Source organism: Ranitomeya imitator, chromosome 4 (assembly GCF_032444005.1).
Source record: "Ranitomeya imitator isolate aRanImi1 chromosome 4, aRanImi1.pri, whole genome shotgun sequence".
Classification (NCBI taxonomy): domain Eukaryota; kingdom Metazoa; phylum Chordata; class Amphibia; order Anura; family Dendrobatidae; genus Ranitomeya; species Ranitomeya imitator.
The window spans coordinates 142,588,639-142,614,184 of NC_091285.1; the positions used below are offsets into that span (position 1 = coordinate 142,588,639).

General features: G+C 44.4%; 1 protein-coding gene and 1 long non-coding RNA gene across 2 annotated transcripts in view; one reads left to right on the forward strand and one right to left on the reverse strand.

Annotated features, from left to right (window-relative positions):
* Positions 1-11,167, reverse strand: part of ARL10 (ARF like GTPase 10) — a 24,333-nt gene extending 13,166 nt beyond the window's left edge. The window contains exons 1-2 of the mRNA XM_069763979.1: positions 10,876-11,167; positions 109-277 (exon numbers count right to left, since the gene is read on the reverse strand). Coding sequence (XP_069620080.1) covers positions 109-277; positions 10,876-11,028 — 322 coding nt within the window. The 5' untranslated portion in view covers positions 11,029-11,167. The remainder of the gene's footprint in view (positions 1-108; positions 278-10,875) is intronic.
* LOC138675608 (uncharacterized) overlaps positions 10,968-25,546 on the forward strand; it is a 26,021-nt gene continuing 11,442 nt past the window's right edge. The window contains exon 1 of the long non-coding RNA XR_011320697.1: positions 10,968-11,105. This is a non-coding gene — a long non-coding RNA (uncharacterized lncRNA). The remainder of the gene's footprint in view (positions 11,106-25,546) is intronic.

The window sequence follows — 25,546 nt, forward strand, 5'->3', positions numbered from 1 at the left end:
GCCAATAACAAGTCCACGGACGCATCCTGCTCTTACAATAACGGACTATGGTCATGGTGACAGACATCCATTTACGTAGAAGCAATCCAGTACGACTGGGAAACTCACCCTCTAACAGTTCAATCCTCAGTCCCTGGCTGACAATCTGGGCCGCGTTAAACCCATGGGTCGGTGGCGAGCTGGACCTGGTGGTGTTGGTGCTTATCGCGTGGATTATACTGCTTTTACCGGCTCCATCCAAACCCAACACCAAAATCTGCCGATCCAAGTAGTCATTCTGCGGAAATACAAGGAGAGGATGAAGGTTATACCCAAGATCTCACCTAAAGATCTACCTGGAATTTCCCATTCCTCCACTCTTCATGTTACGGGGTGAACATTAAAGGGAAGAAAATCCCATGCTTCTGACAAGGTGGTCCGATACGGGCCACTGAGGTAGACTGAATAGACAGAGGTCGATGTTATTAACCCTGGCTCTTGTAGAGCTGTATTTTACTAGTAGGCTTGGTCATTGCCAGGCACAGAGCAAACACCTATTTCACAGAAGTATAATGGCTGTTATGCAACTAAATAATAGTGAACTACAAACGTTTAAGTGAAGCTATAGCTTGGGTTGTCCATTCCTGAGCAAATTTTTTGGCAAGCCTTGCAGCTTGCTGAATCCTAACAATGTATGCACAGTTAGGATTTGGCGCCGCTTGCCAGTTTCAGCAATCTTCACGCAACCTTAAATATTGATTTCCATACTTGCAATCACTTGTAGGCAGGTGTCTCAGACACTTTGCTCAATGTTCTACTGAGTGAAGTCAGATTCTGGTCAGCATGTGACTGCAAGTTGTTGAAATTGGCAAGTAAAGCTAAATCCTAACAGTATGTCTATTACGCACAGTTACGAATCCGCAAACTGCGTGTCTTGTCGATAAAAGGGGGTTAGCCACACGAGTGATTTATGTAAAACTATTACAAAAAATAAATAATTATGATAATTCACCAGACCACGTTATGACAAGAAGTAGATCCTGGCTTGATGGCACAGGTGGAGAGTTGGTGAACAGCGGCCTTCAATAAACTGCAGGCTCTAGGTTGTGCCCCCGATGAGTTCTTGGTGCCGATTTGACGCTGCGTATTTTTGTTGCATCAGAAAAGCAGCATCTTACAGTTCCAATGAAAGTGGATAGGATATAAAGCGATCTCATGCTAGCTGGGCTTTTTACCCAGTGTAATCGGCCCTGCGGTGTGTGCGTCACATCCACAACGTGTGAATTTCTCTTGGAGGTAAGCTAAGGTTTATGTGCAGATAGCTGCTACTGCACAGGTGCGGCCGGCGCCATTTTCAAACTGATTTTTTTGTTATGAATCTATGGATACCACCAAAAAAATGAATTAAATACATATTATAGATGTGATCATGCTGCAGCCTGCCTGCAGAAGAGGAATATATATTATTCATTGTGGAAAATAAGGGCCAGGGCTGTAGGTTACTGTGCAAAGTCCTGCTGGCAGGTTCCCATTAACTTTACGTGTCTGTATTTTTTAAATACAAAGACGTGTCCGATTGTGGTCAGAGTTGTAGATGATGGTCTGGTGGAGCGAGAGTGCGGTACTTGGATGTACAATTTTCATGTTAGTTTGAGAAGTTCTCAAGCTTTACCAAACTTGCACACAGTCCTTTATTTGAAATAAAAAGTAGGTGTTTAAAAAAAAAAAAAAAAACAGTTATACTCACCCAACGCCTATTCCATTGAAGCCCTTGTCACCTGTAATAAAACAACAATATCCCTTACCTGTCCATCATTCTGTCCCACGCTGTAATCCATGTCTGCGATAGTTTTCAACCTGGACGGTGCCAAGATGCGACCGTCCAGGCTGAAAAGCACAGCTGGGCTCACAGCAGCTCACTCTCCAGTGGTTCTCAGCCTGGACGGTCGCATCTTGGCACCGTCCAGGTTGAAAACTATCGCAGACATGGATTACAGCGTGGGACAGAACGACCGACAGGTGAGGGATATTGTTGCTTTTTATTTTGGTTTTATTATGAGACGAGGGCATGAGTGGGTGTTAGGAGATTCTAACCGTTTTCCTTTTTTATTTAAAAATAAAGTGTGTTTTCTTTTTATTTCAGATAAAGGGCTTTATTCTTGCTGTGTATTTACCATGTAACTATAGGATTAGTGATGGATAGGTGTCTTATAAATGTCTGCTCATTGTTATTGGCTCCCCTTCATTTTTTTCATAGACAATATCTTCAGAAATAAATGGAAATGTTCCATAGTTAAATCCTCAGGATTTTTTGATTAGTGGTCCAAAGTAATACAACAATAAAACATTGTTTATCAACTTACATGATTTCCTAGAAGAAACAGAATAGACAGCATGTGCAGCAGTAAAGACTCCCCCAATTAATACTTGGTTGCACACCTGTTATGATCTGGTGGTTTAGGAGCAACATGGGACGAGCTCTGAAGGAGGTGGTAACTGTACTGACCGCAGTCCCTAAGCTCAACACAACACTAGAAGTAGCCGTGGGATGCTCCTAACTCTCCCTAGGCACCTCGTCACAGCCTGAGAACTAACTACCCCTAAAGATAGAAACAGGAAAACTATCTTGCCTCAGAGAAAATCCCCAAAGGATAGATAGCCCCCCACAAATAATGACTGTGAGTGGAGAGGGAAAAGACATACACAGAATGAAACCAGGATGAGCACAGGAGGCCAGTCTAGCTTGATAGGACAGGATGGAATACTGTGCGGTCAGTATAAAACACTACAAAAATCCACACAGAGTTTACAAAAAACCTCCACACTTGACTAAAGGTTTGGAGGGTAAATCTGCTTCCCAGAGCTTCCAGCTACACAGAATTAATTCATACTGACAAGCTGGACAAACATAGAAAGCACAGAACGGATAAGTCCACAAACGGTGGACAGAAAAGAGCAAGCAAGGACTTAGCTTTGCTGAACTGGTCAGGATAACAGGGAAATCCAAAGAGATGTGAATCCAACTAGGAACCATTGACAAGTGGCACAGGCTGAAGAAAGAGCCAGACCTAAATAGCAGAGCAGAAGAGAAGATAAGTGGAGGCAGCTGATGACAGCTAACTCCAAGGAGCAGCCATACCACTAGAAACCACAAGAGGGAGCCCAAGAGCAGAACTCACAAAAGTGCCACTTACAACCACCGGAGGGAGTCCAAGAGCGGAATTCACAACACACACCCTTTGGCACTGATGACAGCCTCCTAACGTTTCTTGTAGCCATCAATAAGCTTCTTGCACTTCTCAGCTGGTGTTTTCTCCCACTGGTCCTTTGCAGGTTGTACAAGCTCTTCAATGTTCGCAGGGTTCGTTTTCCTAATGTCAGCTCACCTCAAAGATTTTAAATGAAATTGAGGTCAGGACTAATTGATGGCCATTTTAAAACAGTCCATTTTTTTCTTTTTCAACCATTCCTGTTTACTTGTGGATGTGTGCTTTGGGTCATTGTCTTGCTGGAGGACCTATGATCTTCAGCTCAAATCAAATGGTTGTTTTTTGTTTTTTTTTTTTACACTGGGTAGGACATTTCGCTCTCTTTAACCCCTCTGTGACCTTAGACGTACTATCCCGTCGAGGTGCCCTGGGCTTATCTGACCCTGGACGGGATAGTACGTCATAGCCGATCGGCCGCGCTCACGGGGGGAGCGCGGCCGATCGTGGCCGGGTGTCAGCTGCTTATCGCAGCTGACATCCGGCACTATGTGCCAGGAGCGGTCACGGACCGCCCCCGGCACATTAACCCCTGGCACACCGCGATCAAAGATGATCGCGATGTGCCGGCGGTGCAGGGAAGCACCGCGCAGGGAGGGGGCTCCCTGCGGGCTTCCCTGAGCCCCCCGCAGCAACGCGATGTGATCGCGTTGCTGCGAGGGTCTCCTCACCTCCCTCCCTGCTCGAGCCCCGGATCCAAGATGGCTGCGGATCCGGGTCCTGCAGGGAGGGAGGTGGCTTCACAGAGCCTGCTCAGAGCAGGCACTGTGAAGGCTGCAGCGCTGCATGTCAGATCAGTGATCTGACAGAGTGCTGTGCAAACTGTCAGATCACTGATCTGTGATGTCCCCCCCGGGACAAAGTAAAAAAGTAAAAAAAAAATTTTCCAAATGTGTAAAAAAAATAAAAAAAAATATTCCAAAATAATGAAAAAAAAAAAAAAAAATATTATTCCCATAAATACATTTCTTCATCTAAATAAAAAAAAAAAAACCAATAAAAGTACACATATTTAGTATCTCCGCGTCCGTAACGACCCGACCTATAAAACTGTCCCACTAGTTAACCCCTTCAGTAAACACCGTAAGAAAAAAAAAAAAAAAACGAGGCAAAAAACAACGCTTTATTATCATACCGCCGAACAAAAAGTGGAATAACACGCGATCAAAAGGACAGATATAAATAACCATGGTACCGCTGAAAGCGTCATATTGTCCCGCAAAAAAAGAGCCGCCATACAGCATCATCAGCAAAAAAATAAAAAAGTTATAGTCCTGAGAATAAAGCGATGCAAAAATAATTATTTTTTCTGTAAAATAGTTTTTATCGTATAAAAGCACCAAACCATAAAAAAATGATATAAATGAGGTATCGCTGTAATCGTACTGACCCGAAGAATAAAACTGATTTATCAATTTTACCAAACGCGGAACGGTATAAACGCCTCCCCCAATAGAAATTCATGAATAGCTGGCTTTTGGTCATTCTTCCTCACAAAAATCGGAATAAAAAGCGATAAAAAAAAGTCACGTGCCCAAAAATGTTTTCAATAAAAACGTCAACTCGTCCCGCAAAAAACAAGACCTCACATGACTCTGTGGACCAAAATATGGAAAAATTATAGCTCTCAAAATGTGGTATTGCAAAAAATATTTTTTGCAATAAAAAGGGTCTTTCAGTGTGTGACGGCTGCCAATCATAAAAATCCGCGCTATAAAAGTAAATCAAACCCCCCTTCATCACCCTCTTAGTTAGGGAAAAATAAAAAAAAATGTATTTATTTCCATTTTCCCATTAGGGCTAGGGTTAGGGCTAGGGCTAGGGTTAGGGCTAGGGCTAGGGCTAGGGTTAGGGCTAGGGTTAGGGCTAGGGTTAGGGCTAGGGTTAGGGCTAGGGTTAGGGTTGGGGCTACAGTTAGGGTTGGGGCTAAAGTTAGGGTTAGGGTTTAGATTACATTTACAGTTGGGAATAGGGTTGGGATTAGGGTTAGGGGTGTGTCAGGGTTAGAGGTGTGGTTAGGGTTACCGTTGGAATTAGGGTTAGGGGTGTGTTTAGATTAGGGTTTCAGTTATAATTGGGGGGTTTCCACTGTTTCGGCACATCAGGGGCTCTCCAAACACGACATGGCGTCCGATCTCAATTCCAGCCAATTCTGCGTTGAAAAAGTAAAACAGTGCTCCTTCTCTTCCGAGCTCTCCTGTGTGCCCAAACAGGGGTTTACCCCAACATATGGGGTATCAGCGTACTCAGGACAAATTGGACAACAACTTTTGGGGTCCAATTTCTCCTGTTACCCTTGGTAAAATAAAACAAATTGGAGCTGAAGTAAATTTTTTGTGTAAAAAAGTTAAATGTTCATTTTTATTTAAACATTCCAAAAATTCCTATTAAACACCTGAAGGGTTAATAAACTTCTTGAATGTGGTTTTGAGCACCTTGAGGGGTGCAGTTTTTAGAATGGTGTCACACTTGGGCATTTTCTATCATATAGACCCCTCAAAATGACTTCAAATGAGACGTGGTCCCTAAAAAAAAATGGTGTTGTAAAAATGAGAAATTGCTGGTCAACTTTTAACCCTTATAACTCCCTAACAAAAAAAAAAATTGGTTCCAAAATTATGCTGATGTAAAGGAGACATGTGGGAAATGTTACTTATTAAGTATTTTGTGTGACATATCTCTGTGATTTAATTGCATAAAAATTCAAAGTTTGAAAATTGCGAAATTTTCAAAATTTTCACCAAATTTCCGTTTTTTTCACAAATAAACGCAGGTACTATCAAAGAAATTTTACCACTATCATGAAGTACAATATGTCACGAGAAAACAATGTCAGAATCACCAGGATCCGTTGAAGCGTTTCGGAGTTATAACCTCATAAAGGGACAGTGGTCAGAATTGTAAAAATTGGCCTGGTCATTAACGTGCAAACCACCCTTGGGGGTAAAGGGGTTAATTTCACTCTCATTAATCTCTTCTTAATTCCTTGGATATGGTCAAGGCCTGCAGTGTTGAATGCAGCAAAGCAAACCCACAGCATTATGGATCCTTCACCAAGCTTCATTGTAAACTGTTGCTTTGCATTGCCAAAAAGCTCTATTTTTTTTTTTATCTGTCCACAGAACATTTTCCCAGATGGATTGTGGTTTGTCAAGGTACTCTAGCAAAGATCAGTTGTTCTTTTTTATGGCTTTTCTTCAGCAATGGTTTCTTCCTTGGCCTTCACCCATAAAGCCCTACTTGGTTCAGTGTGTGGCGTATGGTACTTGTTGAAACCTTGACCCCAGACTGTTCCAGGTTGGCCGTCAGGTCTTTGGATGTTTGAGGTGGTGTTTATTCCTCCACTTACACCAACCTTCAAAAGACATCTCGTCAATTTTCCTCTTTCCCCAAACATCCAGGGAGGTTCTTTATGGTTCCATTCTTGGCAACCTTCTTAACATTGCACACTGTTGAAACTGGGATACCAAGGTACCAAGGCCTTTGGAGATTACCAATACTAGCATTTCTGATGTCAGACCGTTCCATTACTAAGCTGTGGGCTTGGTGTCACCAGACAATAGAAAGGTGACATCAACCCCACAAATATAAACCCCACTTGCCACCGCTACAGGATAAGTGGGAAGAGCCGGGCAAAGTGCCACAATTGGTGCATCTAAGGGTACTTTCACACTAGCGTTTTTTTAAATCCGTCACAATGCGTCGTTTTGCAGAAAAAACACATCCTGCAAAAGTGCTTGCAGGATGCGTTTTTTCCCCATAGACTTCTATTGACGACGCATTTGCGACGGATGCGTCGTGCCTTGGCGGACCGTCGAGAGAAAAAAACCCTACATGTAACGTTTTTTTCTCCCGACCGCGCATGCGCGGCCGGAACTCCGCCCCCACCTCCCCGCACCTTACAATGGGGCAGCGGATGCGCCGGAAAAATGCATCCGTATTTGAATCATAACAGAAGTAACAACATAGATTCCTCTAGGGAACCTCCCCCTGGACACATAATGTATAATACAATAAGAATACAGAATAACAAAATAGTCATTAGATCACGGGTACCGCTGCTCTAAATACATATTTGGACAAATGGTAAAGCTAAGCATAGCACATCAATACAGTGTAAAGATGAAATAGAGGACATATACCTGGCCCAGCTCGCAGCACACAATGATAGGTTCTATTGAAAACCCCAAATACCACATAATATACCCATGTAAGCGAGTAGTAACTAATATACAAATGTACAATTAGCAAATATAACCCTTATTGAGAGGTAGTGACCAAGGGTTAGGTATAATAGCTACATAATATCTATGACCAATAAGGTATAACAATTAAAGTCCCCTCACAGATATGTCGAGTAGATTGTCAATCAAGAGGTGATCAGCCTCTGATACAAAAACAAACTAAAGCTAAATTAGCATTTGTCCCATATACGAAAGGACCTTATAGGATATGATAGTAACCCTCAGCCTGAATGTATATATGTCAATCGAGCACACTGGTGCTGTTCCTGGGAAGTGTCCGGAATAAATATACAGCCCCAATACACAATGTGTGCAGCATATACCAAAAGAGGCCCACTAAATGGGGCAGGGTGCTGAAAGTATAGAGCAGCTATACCAATAGAGCATGACCAGAATACCCATCCCTATGGAAGTCCAGGGGGCAAGAGCCCAACGCGTGTCGCCACCGGAGTGGCTTCGTCAGGAGCAGGTGCCATACTGTGTGGCCGCCGACTATTTATACAGATCCACGCTTACCCTAATGAAAACATCCCCGTCAGCTGTAGATAGACGACAAGAGATTACACAGTGTGGCAGGGAGCATCCGCATACACAGCGCCGGAAGCGGCGCCGCACATACGTACATCCGGGAGTGCCAACATGGCCGCGAGGGCGCTAAGTGCGCATGCCCGGGCCCCATATCCCAGAATGGCCAAAGCAGAGCACTGGAGAGCACCAACATGGCTACACAAGGTGCAAATGCGCACGCGCAAGTAAGATACTCCGCCCCCCCACACACATGCAATGGAGAGGGACGTATGTCCAGGTATATAATACGCAAAAGAGAGTGACGATGCCCAGAAATCACACCATAACATTGTGGTAGTACCCCACTAAAGGTGACAAGGGTACTGCAAATTTAACAATATTTCCTAATACCAAAAAATAGTAATGAAAAAATAAATAAAAAATAATAAATAACAAATACATAGTAATGCGCAACAGTATATACAGATGGTCATAGGAATACTGCAATATTGACAATGGTTCCTGATATCAAAAATTGACACTGAAAAATACATGGTAATAAGCAAAGGCTTATATATGTATAGTTGTAGATATACTACAAGGATGCTGCCATGTTTGCAGTACTTCCCAATATCTAAGGCAATAATGGAAAGAACATAATGATGAGGAAGATATATACATGGTTATAAAGGTACAGATGGATGTATCACAGTAACGTATAGGGATACAGGAGCCTGACGAAGCCACTCCGGTGGCGACACGCGTTGGGCTCTTGCCCCCTGGACTTCCATAGGGATGGGTATTCTGGTCATGCTCTATTGGTATAGCTGCTCTATACTTTCAGCACCCTGCCCCATTTAGTGGGCCTCTTTTGGTATATGCTGCACACATTGTGTATTGGGGCTGTATATTTATTCCGGACACTTCCCAGGAACAGCACCAGTGTGCTCGATTGACATATATACATTCAGGCTGAGGGTTACTATCATATCCTATAAGGTCCTTTCGTATATGGGACAAATGCTAATTTAGCTTTAGTTTGTTTTTGTATCAGAGGCTGATCACCTCTTGATTGACAATCTACTCGACATATCTGTGAGGGGACTTTAATTGTTATACCTTATTGGTCATAGATATTATGTAGCTATTATACCTAACCCTTGGTCACTACCTCTCAATAAGGGTTATATTTGCTAATTGTACATTTGTATATTAGTTACTACTCGCTTACATGGGTATATTATGTGGTATTTGGGGTTTTCAATAGAACCTATCATTGTGTGCTGCGAGCTGGGCCAGGTATATGTCCTCTATTTCATCTTTACACTGTATTGATGTGCTATGCTTAGCTTTACCATTTGTCCAAATATGTATTTAGAGCAGCGGTACCCGTGATCTAATGACTATTTTGTTATTCTGTATTCTTATTGTATTATACATTATGTGTCCAGGGGGAGGTTCCCTAGAGGAATCTATGTTGTTACTTCTGTTTTAAATGTTTTTAATTGTAGTGTGTTGTTTTGTGTTTTTGGCCGCTATAATAAAGTATTCATTTATATATTAGTGTTACCTCTTGGTGGTCCCCTTTACATAGCATGACATCTTTTTCTTGGTGTTTATGGAAAAATGCATCCGCTGCCTCCATTGTGCAATGCAGCAAACGCTAGCGGCGGAATCTCTCCCCGACGCATTGCGACGGGGAGATTCCGACGCTAGTGTGAAAGAAGCCTAATAGATGTGCCTTTTCTGAGGCGGCTCCAGGATGCTATTTTTTTTTTTTTTTTAATGATTATTTGTAGCGCAGGCTGATGAATATTCCCATCAGCCGCTGCCTGCTGTCGCTGTTATCAGTTGAATACAACTCTCAACATTGTCCCCTACTTGTGCCGATCAGACGACAATGATGTTAGCTGTCTTTATCACAAGGCGCCGGGGGAACAGCGGAAACAGTATGGCTGAGTCCCAGGCCCCGAAATGTGTGACACTGATGTGGCACAAGGGCGGCACACTTTTGTCACACGTATGAAACACGGACACCGATATCTCCCCTAGTGGTTTGTGCAGTATCAGAGATATCAGGGTGTGTGAAAGAATCCTTAGGCTGTATTCAATTGGCAGCATTTCACCAACTCATTGGTATGGATGGCCGAGTGCGATTTCATGCAATTGGGATTTTCTTTGTACAGTCTCTGGCTGAGGAAAATAAACCGGCCATGTCCAAGGCTGCACAGACGATCATTGGTCCCAGTGTGATCGAGGTTTTGCTGGATTGGTCTCAGACTGAAAATCCCCTCAGGCGGCTGTAGCGTAGGGTGAGAAATGGGACGATTGGTTTTCTAATTTACATCCGTGTGTCCGGTTTTTATGTCCGTGTATGAAAACATGGCGGCTTCACTGTAAAGTCAGAGGTCGCAGCCTGAGGCTGGACTGTGGGGGCTTCCATCGGGTTTATGGCGCTGTACACATTCTACGCTATACAGTGCGCGCTTTAGTAGGAGTACGCGGACAGCACGGTTTTTCACACACGCACCCATAGATATCAATGGCTGGATCCATTTATTTTTTTCCTCCACACCCAGATTAACCCTCCCCCCAAAACAGGTTAAGTGACCACCTGGGAAATGCATCCTGGCAGTGTGACGTACGGGCGAGATCTATGGGGCCAGACCCCGGGGATGAGGATTTGTGTGCAGCGCTACAGAATCTGTCAGCGCTATAGCACGCTGGATTAGATACTATCCCTGCAGTCACAGCAGCCCAGACAGAGATATATATATACTATCCGCATATACTGTGCATGATGGAGGGAGGTGACACCAGGACATCCCCTATGCTGCCTCCGGGCCACCTGCCATCAGGGCGGGGACTGCAGCGCTCACCTGATCGCTCCGCTGCCGGCGCTCCAGCTCATTGCCCGTCCTCCGCCACTGTCTCCGGCCGGGCACATACCGGCACCAAGCGATGAACAGCACGGACCCGAGAGCCGCCACCGCCGCCCCGATCACCATTGACAGATTCCGGAGCGCTGCCATCGGTCTACAGCGGGATCCCTGGCCGGTCGTGACGTCACCGCGGTCTGCCCCGCCTTATTGGCTGATGTGCATCGCTGGTAAAGAGGATGGGGCTGCAAGAGGCAGCGGCTCTTGTTTGGTTACAGTGCGCATGCGTGTCAGGCCGTCCGGGGTTCTAATCTCTGCCCACAGTTGCCAACTTGCCAGGTCTTCCTGTAGTCAGCGCTGCAGTCAGTGGGGAAGGGCGGCAAACACAAGTGTCCTCAGGTGGAACTTTTCTACCCTTCAGGCCGGCGTCACACTATCAGTATGTGGTCAGTATTTTACATCAGTATTTGTAAGCCAAAACCAGGAGTGGGTGATAAATACAGAAGTGGTGCATATGTGTCTATTATACTTTTCCTCTGATTGTTCCACTCCTGGTTTTGGCTACAAATACTGATGTAAAATACTGACCAAATACTGATAGTGTGATAGCAGCCTCACTCTTCAAGACCCATACATGGCCGACGTGTAATCTAGTGCTCTGAGGGAAGGCGGCGGCTGCTGCTGGTGTTTTTTGGGTTTTGCCTTTACAACATTGGCTTTGTGGTAAAATCCCGTGGTGGCTCAGTGTGCGGCCCGATGATTAGGGGCAGAGAACCCAGTCTAGTGTCGGCTTCGTCAAATTGTCTCTCAAGTTTTATCCGTTTTTCTTTAAGGCTGGAGTCACACTCAGCGTAAGACAATACGGTCCGTATATTACGGCCGTAATACGCTGAAAAGTCCCCAAAATAGTGGTCCGTAGCTCCTCCGTAGGCAGGGTGTGTCAGTTTTTTTTGCGCATGGCATCCTCCGTATGTAATCCGTATGGCATCCGTACTGTGTGTTTTTCTCGCAGGCTTGCAAAACCAACAGCTATACAAGGGATCCATGTGTCACAAAAAAAAAAAAAAACATATACTGTCTATATATATATGTCAGTAGACACATATATGGAAACAGGAACACATGGGCTACTTGCGCAGTGAACAAGTCTGTAGGGACATGTTCACACACAACCAAGAAACCTGAAGACACAAAAGAGAATAGTAAAACCAAAAACACTCAGTTTGGTGGTGTGTGAACATGTCCCTACAGACTTGTTCACTGCGCAAGTAGCCCATGTGTTCCTGTTTCCATAATTGTTCTCTTGTGTCTACAAGACTGGGGAGTTCCACCACTCCTCTTGGGCTATCTGCACAAAAGCTGTTCTACCCTGTATGCACACATGGATTTTTCCTCTCTGAACCCTGTTCACACAGGTTATATACAGATGATCAGGTTTTTAAATACATCAGATAGGGATTGCATACATTAGTTAGGACTGCTCTGATAAGGGTATACCGTGAAGATTGGTAGAGCAGCTTAGTATACATTTTTTGCAAAAAACGTATCAACCAAATACCCTGTTTTTTACATCTTTTACTAGCACTTGCGGATTACTGCGATTTTTTTTCAAACTGAGTGTTTTTGGTTTTACTATTCTTTGTGTCTTCAGACACATATATGTATATATATTAATATTTAATACAGCGCTAGACAGCTTTAAAGCCGTTAATTCAATTACCGGCTTTTCATTTCTCCTTCCTAAAACCCGACATGATATGAGACATGGTTTACATACAGTAAGCAATCTCATATCTCCTTTTTTTTTGCATATTCCACACTACTAATGTTAGTAGTGTGTATGTGCAAAATTTGGCCGTTCTAGCTATTAAATTAAAGGGTTAAATGGCGGAAAAAATTGGTGTGGGCTCCCGCGCAATTTTCTCTGCCAGAGTAGTAAAGCCAGTGACTGAGGGCAGATATTAATAGCCTGGAGAGGGTCCATGGTTATTGCCCCCCCCCCCCCCCCGGCTAAAAACACCTGCCCCCAGCCACCCCAGAAAAGGCACGTTACAGATCCTCGGAAGGTATGTATATTGTTGGTTTATTTTTATTTTTTTTTGTTACAGAGCGAGGGTCTTCAGTGATTGGATTGAGCGTAGAATAAAATATTACAACAACCTTTGTTTTTATTTCATTGAAATAATTTTTAATAATGTGGTTGTTTTTTTTAACCCTTTACTAGTATTGGATTAATAATGGATAGGAGTCATAATTGACGCCTCTCCATTATTAATTTGGCTTAATGTCACCTTACAATAGCAAAGTGGCATTAACCCTTCATTACCCCATATCCCACCGCTACACGGGAATGGGAAGAGAGTGGCCAAGTTCCAGAATAGGCGCATCTTCCAGATGTGCCTTTTCTGGGGTGGCTGGGGGCAGATGTTTTTAGCCAGGGGGGGGGCAATAACCATGGTCCCTCTCCAGGCTATTAATATCTGCCCTCAGTCACTGGCTTTACTACTCTGGCGGAGAAAATTGCGCGGGAGCACACGCCAATTTTTTCCGCCATTTAACCCTTTAATTTAATAGCTAGAACGGCCAAATTTTGCACATACACACTACTAACATTAGTAGTGTGGAATATGCAAAAAAAAAGGAGATATGACATGGTTTACTGTACGTAAACCATGTCTCATATCATGTCAGGTTTAGGAAGGAGATAGCAAAAGCCGGCAATTGAATTACCGGCTTTAAAGCTATCTAGCGCTGTATGAAGTAATAATATATATACATATGTGTCTCACTGACATATATATATATATATATATATATATATATATATATATATATACCTATTCTATATGTACGCATTTATTCTACTGTAAGCTGTCAGTGTGATTTTACTGTACACCGCAATGAATTACCGGCTTTTCTCTCTAACACCGCTGCATATTTCTCGCAAGTCACACTGCTGGTCCGTGTGTAATCCGTATTTTTCTGGCTTCCATAGACTTTCATTGACTTTTTTTTGCGCAATACGGTGACAAACGCAGCATGCTGCGATTTTCTACGGCCGTAGAAAGCCGTATAATACGGATCAGTAAAATACGGCAGATAGGAGCAGGGGCATAGAGAATAATTGGGACGTTTGTTAGGCGTGTTTTACGGACGTATTTTCTGCGCTCTTACGTCCGTAAAACTCTCAAGTGTGACTCCAGCCTAAGAGGGACAATAAAGTTCCTGTGGACCCTCTATAGCCATCAGTGACAGCCGGGGGCACGCAGAGGCATCCGAGCCCTGTCCGATTAGATTCCCCACTGACCCATAGATGTGCATTGCCGATTCTGACCAGACACCAGGTCGCTACCGGACATGTGGAGCGCCCGCTAGGGCCGTGGGGTACTCGGGCCGGGGCAGCAGTGGCCCTGGGCGTCCAATAAAATGGAAATTAAGGGGAAATAAAGTTTATAGGGCATTTGATTGTGAGGCCACCCATGGTGTTCGGCAATAAGGAAGATGGCCGACACTGCAGTTCAGGTCCACTGAGGCAGTTGGTGACAGCGAGGTTTTATAGCTCTCCAAAGGTAGAGCTAAGCCCCAGGGCAGTGAAAGTGTTAAAGTCAATGATTGTGAAAGTCGCAGGGCAGATGACGCAGCAATAATTCAGAGGACACAGTGCAGTTTCCACACTTTACTCACAGTTCTTATATGCGAGCCCAGCCGGGTGCTGAGCCTCCGGGTCTATTGTCCTGTCAGCTTTCTGGTAATTCGGGGTACACTTTGCCAGAACCCCCTTTTTATGTTCCTTCCCTGGCTGTCTCACTGCACTGGCTCCCGCCTCTCCTGCCCTGCGCCTTCACACACTGTCCCAAGCCAGCAGCCTCGGGTCCTGTTGGGCGACTCACTATGTTGGTCCCCTTGATCCTGTACGGCTGCTTTTTCAGTGAATGTCTGTGACTGTGGCACGTACAGATGCCACAGCCTCCAGTTTGCTAGCTGAGCCTTGTAGTTCTCCACTAGTCTGAGGCTGGTCGCCTACAGCGACCTGGTCCCTCCACCCAACTACATAGTTACATAGTTATTAAGGTTGAAGGAAGACTATAAGTCCATCTAGTTCAACCCATAGCCTAACCTAACATGCCCTAACATGTTGATCCAGAGGAAGGCAAAAAAAACCCATGTGGCAAATAGTAAGCTCCACATTGGGGAAAAAAATTCCTTCCCGACTCCACATACGGCAATCAGACTAGTTCCCTGGATCAACGCCCTATCAAGGAATCTAGTGTATATAACCTGTAACATTATACTTTTCCAGAAAGGTATCCAGTCCCCTCTTAAATTTAAGTAATGAATCACTCATTACAACATCATACGGCAGAGAGTTCCATAGTCTCACTGCTCTTACAGTAAAGAATCCGCGTCTGTTATTGTGCTTAAACCTTTTTTCCTCCAAACGCAGAGGATGCCCCCTTGTCCCTGTTTCAGGTCTATGATTAAAAAGATCATCAGAAAGGTCTTTGTACTGTCCCCTCATATATTTATACATTAAAATAAGATCACCCCTTAGTCTTCGTTTTTCCAAACTAAATAGCCCCAAGTGTAATAACCTATCTTGGTATTGCAGACCCCCCAGTCCTCTAATAACCTTGGTCGCTCTTCTCTGCACCCGCTCCAGTTCAGCTATGTCTTTCTTATACACCGGAGACCAGAACTGTGCACAGTATTCTAAGTGTGGTCGAACTAGTGACTTGTATAGAGGTAAAATTATGTTCTCCTCATGAGCATCTATGCCTCTTTTAATGCATCCCATTATTTTAGTTGCCTTTGTTGCAGCTGCCTGACACTGGCCACTGAATATGAGTTTGTCATCCACCCATACACCCAGGTCTTTTTCATTGACGGTTTTGCCCAGAGTTTTAGAATTAAGCACATAATTATACATCTTATTACTTCTACCCAAGTGCATGACCTTACATTTATCCCCATTAAAGCTCATTTGCCATTTATCAGCCCAAGATTCTAGTTTACATAAATCATACTGTAATGTAAAATTGTCCTCCTCTGTATTGATTACCCTGCAGAGTTTAGTGTCATCTGCAAATATTGAAATTCTACTCTGAATGCCCCCTACAAGATCATTAATAAATATGTTAAAAAGAAGAGGGCCCAACTACGGTCGGCGTGGATTTGTGCCCCACTGGTGGATTTCTCACTACCCATGCCCCTAGGACCCCTTCTTTTTCTCTCTCAGGAGCTTCTCTCTATTTTCTTTGTTCTCTCTCTCTTTTCTCTCATGCTGGGATGAGCTTCTCACTGCTCAAGTCCCCAGCTCCAACTGACTCACTCACTAACTCCTCCCTCTTGTTTCCATGACAACTCTAACTGTCCCTCTCCACCCACACCCTCTATGTAACGCTCGCTCCCTGACTGGTTGGCGCGAGCGTGGGGTGTCTGGCCCCATTGTGCCACAAACCAGACTTCCCTGGAAGGGGTGTGACTAAGCAGCTTCGTTGGTGTTCACTGGAGCCTCTGATGGTGAGGTCAGGCGGGTGTGGCAGGTAGCTGAACACTGACAGGCAGCCGGGCACGGCTGAGACACGGGCAGGCAGGCGGGCATGGCTGAGACACTGGCAGGCAGGCAATAAACATAAGGATGAATGACCTCGGTGAGATCAAAACATCCAACACCGTGGAGACACCATCACGTGTTTCTCAACGCAGTGATCCAGAACACTGCTCCCATCCCTTATGGGAAATATGCAAATGCATATAGAAAAGCCACGGAGACACCATCACGTGTTTCTCAATGCAAGCAATAAATAGCCAGGTCTTTCACCGGGAAGGAACAACCACGGGAAGGGCAGCATCCAAAAAGGAAAACCACCTATGCCAAAACATGGTATCCATCCACAGACAGCTGTTTCGGGGTATTTGCCCCTCATCAGTGTGGAGTAGGAAAAAGGCTATTAGGAGCAGTGCTTAGTAAAGGGACTATAAACATATGGATGAATGTCCTCGGTGAGATCAAAACATCCAACACTGCGGAGACACCATCACGTCTTTCTCAACGCAGTGATCCAGTCCCCTACTGTGACCTGGTCCCTCCACCCAACTACGGTCGGCGTGGAATCAGGCCCCACTGGTGGATTTCTCACTACCTGTGCCCCTAGGACTCCTTCTTTCTCTCTCAGGAGCTTCTCTCTATTTTCTTTGTTTTCTCTCATGCTGGTAAGAGCTCCTCACTGCTCAAGTCCCCAGCTCCAACTGACTAACTCACTCACTAACTCCTCCCTTTTGTTTCCATGACAACTCCTCGAACGGTCTCTTTCCACCCACACCCAGTTCCCTCCAGGCCTATAGAGGTCTAGTGTTGGGTGCTGGTGTGTGGATACTGGGTAGTGTCCCCTCCTTACCCGAGAGCGGAGTACCACACCTCTTAGCTGAGGTGCAGTACACCTGTGTCGACTGGACGCTCAGGGGCGCCACACATTTCTCCGAGATTTTGCACAGACCACTCGAGACGACAAAATAGTTGGCGTGAACAGCCCCATAGAGGGTCCTACCTGCACAAATTGTACCCTTATGCGAAAAATATGTGTGAATGATAATTTATATGGTTTTAATTTAACACATTTAAAAAAAACCTCGCAGAACCTTTTTTTTTCAGTTGCCTTATTCCTAGAGCCATAAACCTTTCTCCTTACACTTGTATGAGGGCACCATTCATCGTTTTCAAATGAGGGTACACAAAATGCAGAAAGAAAACACATTGAGGCTGGTTTCACACGTCAGTGCCTCCGGTACGTGTAGTGACAGTTTTTTCACGTACCGGAGACACTAACACACGTAGACCCATTCAAATGAATGAGTCTATACAGATGTCAGCGTGTTTTGAAGGACTGTGTGTCTGTGTGCAAAACACGCAGACATGTCCATTTTTACCTGGACACATGACCCACCAAACGTCCCGCACACGTGCACATGGAGAACCGTGTGCACTGTCCTCTGTACGCATGGGCGGCCACTGGGGAAGCAGTGCTACTGTAAGCCGCTCTTCCCCTGCATGAGGTGCTGATCGCGGCTTTCATCCATTGTCCCCTGCTCTGCCGGCAGCAGCGCGAACAGGGGACAATGAATGAAAGAAAAAAAACACATGGGGTCCCCCTATGTTATAAACCAACCCGGCAAAACTCACAGGTGCGGGCAGCTATTCTCAGGCTGATAAGGGGCCATGGATTTTGGCCCCCCAGCCTAAAAACAGCAGCCTGCAGCTGCCCAGAAAAGGCGCATCTATTAGATGCGCCAATTCTGGAGCTTTGCCTGGTTCTTCCCACTTGCCATGTAGCGGTGGCAAGTGGGGTAATGAGGGGTTAATGTCACCTTCCTATTGTAAGGTGACATTAAGCCGGCTTAGTAATGGAGAGGGGTCAATAAGACACCTATCTATTACTAATCCTATAGTTGTTGAAGGGTCAATCAAACACACCACATAGTAAGAAAAAAGTCTTTTAATGAAATAAAGCAATATACACTTTTTTTCCATCTTTACTAGTCTGCCATTCCAAGCAAAGCCCTCGATCTCCTGGAAAAAATGTCAAAATAATAAACCAACAATATATCGTACCTGTCCGCCATACAATCAGTCCCATGCAGTAATCCATATCTGGAGATATATAGTTTACAACCGGGAGCGGTGCTAATGCTACCGACCCGGCTGTTAACGACTGGGGAATGAATGAAATGAATGAATGAAATGCTGGGAGCGGAGCTTCATTGATTAGCGGTAATGTCACTGAAGCTGCGCTCCCTGCCTGCCTGAACTAAAATGAACTCTTCAGCATGGTAAAATGCCAGCTGATTTTCCCACACTGAAGAGTTCATTTTAGTTCAGGCCGGCAGGGAGCGCAGCTTCAGTGACATCACCACTAGTCACTGAAGCTCCACTCCCTAATTTTCATTCATTCCCCTGTAGTTTACAGCGGGGAGCGGTCACATTAGCAGCGGTTCCGGTTGTAAACTGTAAATTCCCCTAGATATGGATTACGGCGTGGGACTGACTGTATGCCGGACAGGGATTGTATATTGTTGGTCTATTATTTTGACATTTTTTCAAGGAGATTGAGGACTTGGAATGGCAGAAGAATAAAGATGGAAAAACTGTGTGTATTGTTTTATTTCATTAAAATACTTTTTTCTTACTGTTTGATTAACCCTTTATCAACTATAGAATTAGTAATGGATAGGTATCTTATTGACCCCTCTCCATTACTAAGCCGGCTTAATGTCACCTTACAATAGGAAGGTGACATTAACCCCTCATTACCCCACTTGCCACCGCTACAGGGCAAGTGGGAAGAATCGGGCAAAGCTCCAGAATTGGCGCATCTAATAGATGCACCTTTTCTGGGCAGCTGTGGGCTGCTGTTTTTAGCCTGGGGGGGCCATATCCATGGCCCCTTACCAGCCTGAGAATAGGAGCCAGCTCCTGTGAGTTTTGCCAGGTTGGTTTTAAAATGTAGGGGGGAACCCCACGTCGGTTCTTTTTTTTCATTCATTCTTCCCTGCTCGCCGGCCGAGCAGGGGAGAACGGATGACAGCCACCTTCAGCACAACATGCAGGGGAACAACGCTTACTGTAGCATTGCTTCCCGGCAGCCGTCTGTGTGGTCCTGATGTGGCACATGTGTGATACACGGATGTATCACACGGACACAGATATCTCCGTTACCATTTACTGGTACCGGAAATATCAGAATGTGTGAAAACGGCCTGAGCTGAAGTTTGCATTGTTATACAACAACGTATAAGCGCACGTTCACATTGGCCTTAAACCAGAGAAAAATTTGGATTGTTGCATTTCGTAGAAATGAGCATGTGGTCTCCCTTCTTTGAGCTGGACATTACATTTACATAGCTTCCCAAGGCTGAGGTGTCCAGAGTTCGGGACCCAGTCCTTTGTCTGCCCCTGTTCACACAGGTCACTTCTGACATATGGTAAGGTTATTAATATTAGACAGTGTAGGACCGTCCCGATCAGAGTTACCTTGTCGACAGTGGGATGGCTTTTATGCTATTTTTTTTATCAAAAACAGTATTGCTAAGAACCCTGTGTTGTTTAAATGCTCTATTGCTTTTTGCTTATTTAGGTTCAGCAGGGTCTATATGTGGCGTTCTCATGTGTTGTATGGGTGAGGATTGTACTCCTGACAGGGTACCATGTATCTTACAGTGGCCAAGCTTTCTGTCAGAAGAGTCTTTCCTTATCAAATCACACACAGGAAACTCGCAATACAATGTTTGCACAGTAATTGCCCTTAGGCAGAAGATTATGATGGTGGTAGTAGTTGGTGCATTTGAGCCTCAGTCATGAAGCAGCCATAAAAATTTAAAACAGAAGTCTTTTTACTGAAGGTAATGGGGCAAATTATTACAAAGAGCAGGAAACTGAGGTGCAGGATTACACTTATGGTTGATGATTGCTGTGTACCTGCAGACAGGCAGATCTTAGTAACCTCTGGTTTTATTAGGTCTGAATACTTCTTCTTAAGCACTGTGCTCTGTTTCTGCCCTGAGGTAAATCTTCCTCCTAGAGGTGCAATGGTAATTTTCCGCATATGAAGACTATTAACTCCCCATATCCTGTCAATCCCTTTTTAATCCCTTAACCCCCAAGGGTGGTTTGCACGTTAATGACCGGGCAATTTTTACAATTCTGACCACTGTCCCTTTATGAGGTTATAACTCTGGAACGCTTCAATGGATCCTGGTGATTCTGACATTGTTTTCTCGTGACATATTGCACTTCATGATAGTGCTAAAATTTCTTCGATAAGACTTGCGTTTATTTGTGGAAAAAATGGAAATTTGGCGAAAATTTTGAAAATTTCGCAATGTCAGACTAATTTGATCAGTTTCTATGAAGAGGTAAGTTCCGGATTGGACCAAGGGAACCCAGTGGATGTAGTGTATATGGACTTTTCAAAAGCTTTTGATACGGTGCCACACAAAAGGTTGATACATAAAATGAGAATAATGGGGATAGGGGAAAATATGTGCAAGTGGGTTGAGAGCTGGCTCAGGGATAGGAAACAAAGGGTGGTTATTAATGGAGCACACTCGGACTGGGTAGCGGTTAGCAGTGGGGTACCACAGGGGTCAGTATTGGGCCCTCTTCTTTTTAACATATTTATTAATGACCTTGTAGGGGGCATTCAGAGTAGAATTTCAATATTTGCAGATGACACTAAACTCTGCAGGGTAATCAATACAGAGGAGGACAATTTTATATTACAGGATGATTTATGTAAACTAGAAGCTTGGGCTGATAAATGGCAAATGAGCTTTAATGGGGATAAATGTAAGGTCATGCACTTGGGTAGAAGTAATAAGATGTATAATTATGTGCTTAATTCTAAAACTCTGGGCAAAACCGTCAATGAAAAAGACCTGGGTGTATGGGTGGATGACAAACTTAAATTCAGTGGCCAGTGTCAGGCAGCTGCTACAAAGGCAAATAAAATAATGGGATGCATTAAAAGAAGCATAGATGCTCATGAGGAGAATATAATTTTACCTCTATACAAGTCACTAGTTCGACCACACTTAGAATACTGTGCACAGTTCTGGTCTCTGGTGTATAAGAAAGACATAGCTGAACTGGAGCAGGTGCAGAGAAGAGCGACCAAGGTTATTAGAGGACTGGGGGGTCTGCAGTACCAAGATAGGTTATTACACTTGGGGCTATTTAGTTTGGAAAAACGAAGACTAAGGGGTGATCTTATTTTAATGTATAAATATATGAGGGGACAGTACAAAGACCTTTCTGATGATCTTTTTAATCATAGACCTGAAACAGGGACAAGGGGGCATCCTCTGCGGTTGGAGGAAAAAAGGTTTAAGCATAATAACAGACGCGGATTCTTTACTGTAAGAGCAGTGAGACTATGGAACTCTCTGCCGTATGATGTTGTAATGAGTGATTCATTACTTAAATTTAAGAGGGGACTGGATACATTTCTGGAAAAGTATTATGTTACAGGGTATATACACTAGATTCCTTGATAGGGCGTTGATCCAGGGAACTAGTCTGATTGCCGTATGTGGAGTCGGGAAGGAATTATTTTCCCCAATGTGGAGCTTACTCTTTGCCACATGGGTTTTTTTTGCCTTCCTCTGGATCAACATGTTAGGGCATGTTAGGTTAGGCTATGGGTTGAACTAGATGAACATATAGTCTTCCTTCAACCTTAATAACTATGTAACTATGTAATATGTAATTTTCCAACTTTGAATTTTTCTGCCCTTAAGTCATAAAGATATGTCACACAAAATACTTAGTAAGTAACATTTCCCACATGTCTACTTTACATCAGCACAATTTTTACAACACCATTTTATTTTAGGGGCCACATCTCATTTGAAGTCATTTTGAGGGGTCTATATGATAGAAAATAACCAAATTTGACACCATCCTAAAAACTGCACCCCTCAAGGTGCTCAAAACCACATTCAAGAAGTTTATTAACCCTTCAGGTGTTTCACAGGAATTTTTGGAATGTTTAAATAAAAATGAACATTTAACCTTTTTTCACACAAAATTTACTTCAGCTCCAATTTGTTTTATTTTATCAAGGGTAACAAGAGAAAATGTACCCCAAAAGTTGTTGTCCAATTTGTCCTGAGTACGCCGATACCCCATATGTGGGGGTAAACCACTGTTTAGGCGCATGGCAGAGCTCGGAAGGGAAGGAGCGCTATTTGACTTTTCAATGCAAAATTGACTGGAATTGAGATGGGGCGCCATGTTGCATTTGGAGAGCCCCTGATGTGCCTAAACATTGAAACCCCCCACAAGTGACACCATTTTGGAAACTAGACCCCCTAAGGAACTTATCTAGATGTGTGGTGAGCACTTTGACCCACCAAGTGCTTGTTAGGGCTAGCGGAACGCACCAAATAATAAGATAGGTAGAATAAGGTGCGTTCACAGCCCGGGGTCCACCGTGCAGAGATGGAACCTGCTGCCAAGTAATGACGGGCTATATGGCGGTACAATGTGAATACACACGGGTTAACTTCACCCTGTGTGAAGGAAGCGAACCCTGTTAAGTCACAGGGCCGCGGTACCGCACACAAGAGCACAAGCAAGGAGTCTCCGAGCTCAGTCCAAAGACTTGGGATCTGAGTCTGTGAAGACTACTTGCGGTCGACACCGCAACTGGGGTGTCAGCATAACCAAAATAATAACAAAGGAATGCACGAGTGTGCGTGCGGTGCCGCACTAGCGGACGCCACTAACCACCCAGGCTTGGGTCAGGAAAGCGCTGTGAAAGCGCATGGCACCGCATTGGCAGACACAGCAACTAGACGCTGTATTAGTGTGTTACGTGCTGTTGGATAAGTCGAGCGCTAGATAGCAAACATACACCTTCCGCGAACAGTCATCCAATAGGGAGGGTTATTTAAAGAGCGACTTTCACTCACAACACACACATATTTACAAATGTACACAAGCGCATGGCTGTGCGGCCATGCGAGCCTTAAATAGCTGCAGCACGTACAGGACCCTTCAAAGAAGGACCAATGGAATTGCTGCAGTACCAGAGCATGTGACCCTAGATCTCCACTGAGAGATCTTGCCCTGGGCATGCTCAGTGTGCAAAGCAGAACTTAGTCCTAATACCTGCAGGACCTTCCGTGAGAAGGACCAATGGAAGTCGCTGCAGTACCTGAGCATGTGACCCTAGATCTCCACTGAGAGATCCTGCCCTGGGCATACTCAAGTGTGTGCAAAGTAGGACTTTGCCCCAGAAGTGTCTGTTCGCCGCTGCCCAGCACTGGCTTCAATGGCAGAAGCTGGAAAAGCAGCAGTAACCCTATGCACAGAGTGAGACTGAGCAAGACGCTGGGACCGACGTCTGCGCTGAGCAGACTCCACTGCGGCTGGAGAAGAATGGGAGACTGCAGCAGAGATGGTTCGAGATTCCCCCTGTGCAGAGGCGGGAACTCGACACCTAACAGTGCTTCACAGAAGTTTATAATGCAGAGCCGTAAAAATAAAAAATCATATTTTTTCACAAAAATGATCTTTTCGCCCCCAATTTTTTATTTTCCCAAGGGTAAGAGAAGAAATTTGACCCCAAAAGTTGTTGTGCAATTTGTCCTGAGTGCGCTGATACCCCATATGTGGGGGTAAACCACTGTTTGGGCACATGGCAGAGCTCGGAAGGGAAGGAGCGCCATTTGGAATGCAGACTTAGATGGAATGGGCTGCAGGCGCTACATTGCGTTTGCAGAGCCCCTAATGTACCTAAACAGTAGAAATCCCCCACAAGTGACCCCATATTGGAAATTAGACCCACAAGAACCTTATCTAGATGTGTTGTGAGAACTTTGAACCCCAAAGTGTTTCACTACAGTTTATAATGCAGAGCCGTGAAAATAAAAATCATTTTTTTCCACAAAAATTATTTTTTAGCCCCCAGTTTTGTATTTTTCAAAGGGCAACAGGAGAAATTGGACCCCAAAAGTTGTTGCCCAATTTGTCCTGAGTATGCTGATACTGCATATGTTGGGGTAAATCCCTGTTTGGGCACACGGGAGAGCTCGGAAGGGAAGGAGCACTGTTTTACTTTCTCAACGCAGAATTGGCTGGAATTGAGATCGGACGCCATGTTGCGTTTGGAGAGCCCCTGATGTGTCTAAACAGTGGAAACCCCCAATTCTAACTGAAACCCTAGCCCCAGCCCTAGCCCCAACCCTAGCCCTAACCCTAGCCTTAACTCTAACCCTAGCCCTAACCCTAATGGAAAAATGGAAATAAATACATTTTTTTAAATTTTATTATTTTTCCCTAACTAAGGGGGTGATGAAGGGGGGGGGGTTTGATTTACTATTTGTAGGTTTTGTCTGTTTTATGGCCAATGTGAACATGCTTTTCTATGTTGCATGTGTACCGACTCAAACTCCAGCTCAATATGTGTTTCTACTTCTGGGGCAATTACCTGCAATGGAGGTCAAGATTACCAAAATCTGTTATCTATATCATTGTGGGCTGTGGCTCATTGGAAGAGTAACAGCCTGTGGAAATGGAGATGAGAGCTTGAGTCTTGGGGAGACCAGATGCAGCAAGAGGCCCTACCCATGAGGAGCAGCTGAGCAATGAAAACGCATTGGAGAAATGAATACAGAAGTCGGGAGAAAAGCTGTGGCGTGATGGGACAGTCCCGCCAAATCCGGGACGGTTTTTAGCTATGCTATAGGTAAGACATATTTCTGAGTACAATGCCCAGTCAGTACAACTTCAACATGCCAACTGGTCTCATCTGGGTTCTCTCAAATTGAGTCTCAATGGAAATAAACTGAAAAAAGTGCAGAAGTTTAGTTTGTATTTGACTGATAGTATGCAAGAAGAAAACATGCGGTCACATAATGGTGCATACAAGGAACTTGTGACAGTGTTCACAGTGCACACTGTCACAATTCTGCAGTCACATAGTGTGACTATACTTATCAGCTTGGACAACCCCTTTAACCCTTTCACCCCGAAGCCTGTTTTCAACTTCCTGACCAGGCCATTTTTTTCAATTCTGACCACTGTCACTTTATGAGGTCATAACTCTGAAACGCTTCAACGTATCCTGGTGATACTGAGACTTTTCTCGTGACATATTGTACTTTATGATCG